The sequence below is a fragment of the Geospiza fortis genome, unplaced genomic scaffold, assembly GCF_000277835.1.
Source record: "Geospiza fortis unplaced genomic scaffold, GeoFor_1.0 scaffold413, whole genome shotgun sequence".
Taxonomy (NCBI): domain Eukaryota; kingdom Metazoa; phylum Chordata; class Aves; order Passeriformes; family Thraupidae; genus Geospiza; species Geospiza fortis.
This window is the reverse complement of record NW_005054386.1, coordinates 44,140-51,923: the sequence shown is the minus strand read 5'-3', so window position 1 is coordinate 51,923 and position 7,784 is coordinate 44,140. Positions and strand designations below refer to the sequence as shown.

At 42.3% G+C, this 7,784-nt stretch overlaps 1 protein-coding gene across 1 annotated transcript in view; it reads left to right on the top strand.

Annotated features, from left to right (window-relative positions):
• ANKHD1 (ankyrin repeat and KH domain containing 1) overlaps positions 1–7,784 on the top strand; it is an 85,110-nt gene that overhangs the window by 48,903 nt on the left and 28,423 nt on the right. Inside the window, 3 exon segments of the mRNA XM_031060591.1 lie at positions 1–223; positions 6,814–6,959; positions 7,089–7,200. The exon segment at positions 1–223 is cut by the window's left edge and continues 43 nt beyond it. Of these exon segments, the coding sequence (XP_030916451.1) occupies positions 1–223; positions 6,814–6,959; positions 7,089–7,200 (481 nt within the window).

Sequence of the window (7,784 nt, the reverse complement as noted above, 5' to 3'; positions counted from 1 at the left end):
GTCCCTCTCCAGCCTTTGCCAGCACCGCAATGTAATTTTTCTGGTAACTTAGGTTATAATGGGACAGAGTCTCTTGAACTTCAGAAAGCATTAGGGAATCAGCAGAATGTAGGACAGCAGCAGCAGATTGCTGGGCAGGGGCTCTTAGTTCAAGAACCAGACGGATTAATGGTTGCCACTCCAGCACAGACGCTTACCGACACTCTTGATGACCTAATAGCAGGTGGGTTAAGAAATATACCTATTTTTGCATTAATTTGTGTGCTCAGTTTCCCTCTCTCTCCTTCCCTCCAAATACGTCTTGGGGTTTTCCAGTTTGGGAATACTTGCTTAAGAATAAAGTTCCTGATTAGTGCTATTAATCCTAACAGTGACTTCCAATTCTAACATGATACTTTTAAATATCTTTTTTTCCAAAGTGCAAAACTTCCTGTACTGGACACCTGTTTTTGGCCCCTTTGGCCTCATCTTTTTCTGTGCTTCTTTAAAAAGCCTCATCATGAGTAATTAGTAGTGCCCATTAGGAAACCCAAAAGCATGACAGAATTATATCTTCTGTAGAATTTTCTGTGCAGGCTTATCAGTGACTTTCTTCAATGTGGTAGCCATCTCTAGAAAGAGCCAAATTATTGTCACTTTTATGGACAAACATGTCCCTGTCCTTGCTGCTGGAGCTTAAGGGACACAGCCTGGAACCCACGTACAACCCCTCCGTTCTGTGATGGCTTGTGTTTGCAGAATCCCTGCTAAACCCTGGGTGTTGTACAGGAATATCTGCTGGTTAGATGTTCCACATGGCAAAAACGTGTCCTGTTAGCTGGATGAAAAGCAAAAACCCCAACATCCTTCCACGTGTTGGTACGGTGTGAAGAGGAATGGGAATGCCCACACATCGGGCTGTGTGAGAGCCCTTGTGCAGAAAGAGGGATCACTTTGGGTCACTTCATTTCCTGGACTTGACTAGGATTGAGGTTTGCTGCTGGAGGTATGTAGGATATAGCCAGTGTTGTTTGGTCTGTAGGTTTTTTTTTTTATTCAGTGTTTCTCAACTTTTCTTTGTATCTTGTGCCTGTACCCCTGCCCATTATTTTCCTGTCTGTCTCGCCCTGCCCTTTTGTAGTCACTGCCGTGTCCTCTGATGTCAAGGCTGTAGAAGTGTGCAGTGAGATCTTTGGCCAGCCATTCCTGGGAGCCTTTGGAATGGTAATTGCATCAAGCTCATGCAAGTGAAGAGTACTTGAGACTTTGCCCAGAGTTGGTGGAGCAGTGGGGTGGTTTTACCAGCTCCTGTCCTCTCCTCACTGTAATTCCAGTTGTTTTATACAGCATCTGTTTTAGTTCCTCCTGTTCTGAGCCTCCCTCCCTGCTCTGTGGTGCTCTTTAGAATACCTAGCCAACATTAAAACATTCTCAATTTTTGTTACTCAGAATTTTAATACTGGAGTGTATAATGAGGAAAATTTGAATGGCTAACACAAAACATAATCAACAAGGGGATTAATCTTTGGAGTAGTTGCTGTTGCTGAGAGTTGAACATGTCTGGCAGAAGGCCATGGAGTCTGTACCCTCTTGTGGTCAGCAGCTCATTCTGCAGCCACAAACTCAGTGTCCCCACTGTGAGAAGTGCTGCAGTCCAGCTGAGTGTGAGAACTGTGCTGCAGGAAAAAGATTGCAAGCAGCCAGAAAAACTGTATCTTAAAAATAATTATAAGAAGTTGAATAGACATTGGTTTGCTTTCTGAAAGCAGCTACTGGTTTTGCTAAGTAAAGACATTTTTTGCTAAGACATGAGATTTACTTATTTCAAAAATCACTACAAATAGCACCATCTTCTGCATTAGAAATGACATTTACAGAAATACAACTTGAGGAGTCTTTAGTTACTGAGTTCCAGAGGCTTCTGCAAAAAGTAGTATATTTTCTTCTGAAATTCATTAGTCTCTTTCACTTCCCTCCAAAAACATTGTCAGAAGATAGATATCTTTCTCACTTTGTGAATCCAGACTGTGTAAAAGTGATCTCCGTGTAAATTATAATCCTACTATATATCAGATTTATAGCCATGTAAAAACAAATGGTAAATTTATCTACTCATACTCTGAACTCTTTGATCCATATGTAAAATACATTTTTCTGACAAACCCTATAGTCCTTAATTTTGTAAAGAATTTTTGAGCAATAAAAGCTGTTACAAGATCTGTTTTTACATGCCCACTACAGATGCCAGGTAAAATGGTTCAGGAGCTTGTGCCTGGGAAGCCTGGGTTTTAGGGAGCTTGTTCCTTCTGAGTATTTCAGTTTGGGTGGGAACTGCTTCAGAAGAACAGAAATTATTTTTCCCTCTGCCCTGAAATACCTTTTACTGTTGCTCTTAGCAGTGGTGATATCCAGAGGAGGCCACAGAGCTGCTCCAAGCACTGGAGTCCCTCTGCTCCGGACCAGGCTGGGAGTTTTTGGGGTGCTCACCTGGAGAGGGGAAGGCTCCAGGGAGAGCTCAGAGCCCCTTCCAGAGCCTAAAGGGGCTTCAGGAGAGGGACCTGGGACAAGGGTCTGGAGGGACAGGACACAGGGAATGGCTTCTATCCCCCAGAGGGCAGGGACAGAAGGGATATTGGGAAGAAATTCGTCCCTGTGAGAGTGATGAGGCCCTGAGGTTGCCCAGAGAAGCTGTGGCTGCCCCTGGATCCCTGGCAGTGTCCAAGGCCAGGCTGGATGGGGCTTGGAGGAACCTGGGATGGTGGAAGGTGTCTCTGCCCATGGCAGGGGATGGAATGAGATGAGCTTTAAGGTTCCTTCCAACCCAAACTATTCTGGGATTCTGTGATGTGGGAGGCAAATATTTCCAAGTCTCAGCTAGGACCAGTTGTAAGGGAGAATTTCAATTTCTATGAAGCTACAAATTTGTATTTTGTTGACCAACTGGCCAGTGACAATATACATAAATGGAGTATTTATCTTACAAGTATGCTGGCAGGATGTGTCAGCTGTGAGGTGTTTAGGTGGTGGATGTCAAGGTGCAAAGTGGCAGTGAATCATGGCACACATCCCCTCTTCTGTAAAACTACACAGAAGTAACCAAGTACCTTTTAGAAAGTCAGCTAAAACCTAAAAATGAAGCAGGTCTTTTCACTCCAGAATGTTTTGTTTGTAATGGAGTTTATTTTGATGTGCTGCTGCAAAAATCTTGCACCTAATAGTACATTAAAGATGTGACTTACTACAGTCAAATTTTTAACCAGGTTTACAAAAGAGACAGACTTGGTGCAGTTTAGAGTGGGAAACCAGAAAATTAATTTGGAACACAGATATCATTTTCATTACTCAGTATCTATCTGGTTTCTTGAAGCCTCTTGTCTTGCATATTTGGAGTTTCATTTCAGTTCACCTGCATTTTCCATTGCAAATTTCTTAGTTGTAGTATCTGAATTGGGGCTGTTTGCTGGTTTAGGGTATTAAAGATGAGGAGCTTTTCTGTGTTGCTGGGCTTTGTCTCTAGTTGGAATATTTTTGTTTCTCTTTGTTTTGCTCAGCTGGTATTTTTAGTCAAGAGACTGTGTGTGCTTTTCTGTCCCACTCTTGTCCTGTGAGCTGATGTTTCCAAACTGAAATTGCAGGTGTGTTCTGAGAATCTTTGTTGTTTGGTTCTGACATTCTGGTTGTAGTTGATGATACAGAATTATGATATTTTAAGGTAAGGATTTGGGAGGTGACATCTGAGTTACTGTGCTGAGGATTGGTGTTTGGAGTAAAACTGATTACTGGGACAGTCTGGAGTGAGGAATGAATGGTGAGCCATGAAAGGAGCTGCAGTTACCAACATGCCAAAGCCTCTGTGGTAGCAGGTTACCGAGAAGCTGCCTGGACAGGCTGAAAGACTGCTCAGGCTTGAAAAAGGATGATTTTCTCTGTCCTGAAAATCCCAATTCCTTTGAGGAAAGAGGAACTGAAATCTAAGTCCAGTATTTCTGTATGCCAGTGCTTGTGTCATGACAGCATTTGGGTAGCCACAGTTTCAGCCTACAGCTGAAATCTCATCCAGAGCTGCTTGCTCCAGGTACTATCAATGCTCCAGAGTTGTATTTGGATAAAAGACCAAGTTCTTGCTTTCTTTATTTACTTATGTTTCCTTTGATATTTTTAAATGGCTTTGAAAATAGTCATCCATGTCTTTAAAGACTAGCATTCAGCGTCCTACTCATACAAACACAGACCATTTGGAACATTGCAAACCCTTTGCAGGGCATGGGAAACCTGGATTTTGTCATGTGTAGGGTAATTTTTTTTTCTATAAGGAAATATTTTGAATACTGAAGTCTCTGGACATGTCTAAAACCTCTGCCACAAAACTGGTATTTCCCTGGAGTCGAGCGCAAGCCGCGTCAGTGCTGCTTTCACTGCTAAGCTGTGGTACCACAGACATTCCCTGTTAATGCCATGGTGGAACCATTGCTGCAAGGTCATTTTCAGGTTTAAAATCTGTATTTTGCTGTGTAACTAGAGCTGGGATAAACCAGCCCCATGAAACTGGAGGCAGAAGTTCTCAGGCTTTTTTTGCTCCACAGACCACAAATTATGCTGCTGCTCTATGGGTCCCACTTGGGTCCACACTGAGGAAATAAAAAACAGCATTTTGAAAAATCTGCCATTTTGTAAGCTCAGTAGTTTTACAGGGGGTGATTAATTGGTGGGTGTTGTAGGAATAGTTTTTAGATTTTATTTTAAAGCATATTTTAGGATATCAGTGCAGGGTTTGTCTTCATTTCTACTGCCTTTGGTGTTCTCTCTCATGTTTAATGTTATTACTGTGCACATGAAGTGTGTAGTGCACACTTGTATACTTCAAACACAAGATGAAAATCTAAAGTATGCAAGAAATACTTTGATATTTTCAGTCATGGTTGTGAAATACAGAGAATTTGTAGGACCTGTGACAGCAACACTGAATACATTACTTTAAAACCCTTAATCTGGCTCCAGTGGAGTCCCTCTGCACACCCTGCTCTGCATGCACAGCACATGCATGTGGTTTTATGTGTATCTGTAGTTGCAAGAGCTGAAAAAATTGAGCCAGTGTCTTCCATGAGGAAGGACCAGCTTGATTTAACATAAATCCTTAACAGGGTGATATGGTATTTTGGAAGGAGTCATCTGTAGAAATCCAGTTATTTCAGTGCATTGAGCAAGAAAACAATCATATTGCATTAATTAATGCTCATTTGCTGCTGTGAGTGATAATCCATAGTGAGCTTTTGTATTTGTAACTTTTAATACAAATCTGGTTTGCTCATGAAGGTTGTAACAGGAATTCAGATCTGGTACTTCATTGCCTAAAGGTGGTGACCACATGTTAATGCTGGTTTTGCCTATGCAAGGAGAAATGTTTGCTTAGAAAATACAACTGAAAATGGAACTTCCCCAAGTTTCAGTGAGCCCCCTGCCATGTTTCCAGAACCCAGTGGAAGTGACCCACCTTGCTGTGCTTCAGTCTGTGTTTCCTCTGTCAGGCTCTGGCAGCTCTGTAGGCTGCATTAATGGTGTTAATGGTCATGTTGGGGCTTTTCCTATGGCTTTTTCATCTACACCATTTTCCTGTGAGTAATTGCTGGTGTGTAATATGTCAATGAAATGAGGAAGGTTGAGCTGGTCTGCAAAATTTATTCTCTAGGTTATACACAGGTTTGAGTTCATCCTTCACCTTCCCTTAGCACTTGGACAAAAGCAAAATGCTGCTGCTGCTTGTTTCCTACCTGTAGCTGTTAGTGTTTTCCTTTAGTTGCTTCTTCCAGGAATGCTGCTAAGTACTGTGTGTTTTGGAATAACTAAAGCTCACCAGGTGTTCCAGCTGATGAGGCTACACAAAGAGACATTTGGCAATCCAGCAGTGACAATACTTGTGAAATCCAGCTGCTCTATCAGCAGGGATTACTGAAACTAAAACACACATCGAGTCTGTGTAGGTGTGTTACACCTTCCTGGCAGGGAATCCCAGCTGATTACAGGGATCCAGCCTCCACTTGGACTCTCATCAGGTTACAGGAGTTCTGGCCCTGCAGTGGATGTCCAGTGAGATTTCTCTGCTTGTTGATAAAACTAGGTGAAAAAAATCTGATTCTCAATTATTATTTTTTTAAATAATTGTTAAAAAAAAAAAGAAGATAAAGTTGCATTCCTTGTGTCCCTGAGCAATGCTGAATCTTCGGGATGACATCTTTTACAGGCTATGCATCAATCAGAATAAATTTTAGGGAGCACAGACAGTTTTCAGCTTTCTTATTTTTGTTGACTGCCCCCTCCTGTCTGCTTCCCTTCCACTTTCCTGGGTTGGTTTAACTCTGAGGCATGATTAATAGTGAGTTGCTGTCAGTCATCTTGCTCTGCAAACTTTCTCTGGAGGCTAAGCGTGCACTAACCTTTATGTGAAAAAATTTGGAATTGCAGAAGAAGACTACATTTTTGAACATTAGGTTTGTGTGTTAGTGATAAATAATTTGCCTGCTTAAACTGAGCTTATGATTGAACTCTTTTTAACAGTGAAGGTTACAATTAGAAAAGGGTAACTAATCACCTTCATAATTCATACTTGTAATGCATACAGACTAATACATAAAATTGTTTTCTAACTTATCACAGTTTGGAGACGATGCTTACACTGTTTAACTGCCACAAAGCCGCTTTTTGTTTTTAGGAACATTCAATTTGCTTCCCACGTTACTGTTCTGATATTAGACCATTGCAGTTTTATGGAACTTAATATTTTTCATATAAAATGAGACATTCCTAAGAGTGGATTAATAACCTGGTGTTCATTTTCAGCTGTGAATAGCAGAGTGCCCAGTGGCTCCACCAGCTCCTCGCACACTACCGAGTCCCCGACGCCCGAGCCCTGCCCGCAGGCAGGCAGCAATGTGCCCCCGCAGTCCGTGCTCCCCATGTACCCATCCGTGGACATCGATGCACATGTGAGTAATCCAGCTAAGCTTTGAGTTGATTGGCTTGGAAAAAAAATTCTAGTGCTGTTGGAGAAATATTCAAGTGTTTTTATTTTTTATTTCTGAATATCTGCTTCTGTTTTTTTCCTGTGTGTGAAGACTGAAAGCAATCACGACACTGCGCTGACCCTGGCGTGTGCGGGAGGGCATGAGGAGCTCGTGTCTGTGCTGATCGCCCGTGGTGCCAATATTGAGCACAGAGACAAGAAGGGTGAGTGAAAGCCAAAACACAATTTGACCATCAACTAAAGCTTGAAACAATGAATTTCAAAATGTGAGCTGAATTCTTGCACTTCACATAGTGACATTGGTCATACAAAGCCATTGAGCTTCTGTCTGCACCTGAGTGGGATCTTAAGCAGATTTGTGAAACATGAGGCACTTCTGTCCTTATGACTCACCCTCTACAAATGATCTCAGCAAGCTGGATAGAGGAGCTGATGGGGGCAACCAGCCCATCTTGGCTGTGAGAGCTGAGTGGTGGCAGTTGTCAGGCTGGGTATTATTGTTCTCAGGAACAGAGTTCAGCAAAATCTCACGTCTTTTAGAGCTGAGGGAGCAAAACCACCACACCACCTGTGTGGAGCTCACATTGACCACTGGCAGTCAGCAACACATGCAGGGCAGGTGTGGTCACTGGTTGGAGCTTAATTTAACAGTAATTATGCAGAAAGCTGTGACTTCTCCAAGGAGAGAAGTTGGTCAGAACTTAATCCAAACTGATCACTGCAAGCACTGTTTAAATTTCTTTTGAGCAGCCCTTGGCTGGAATCAGAGCCTCAATGTGACAGGGTC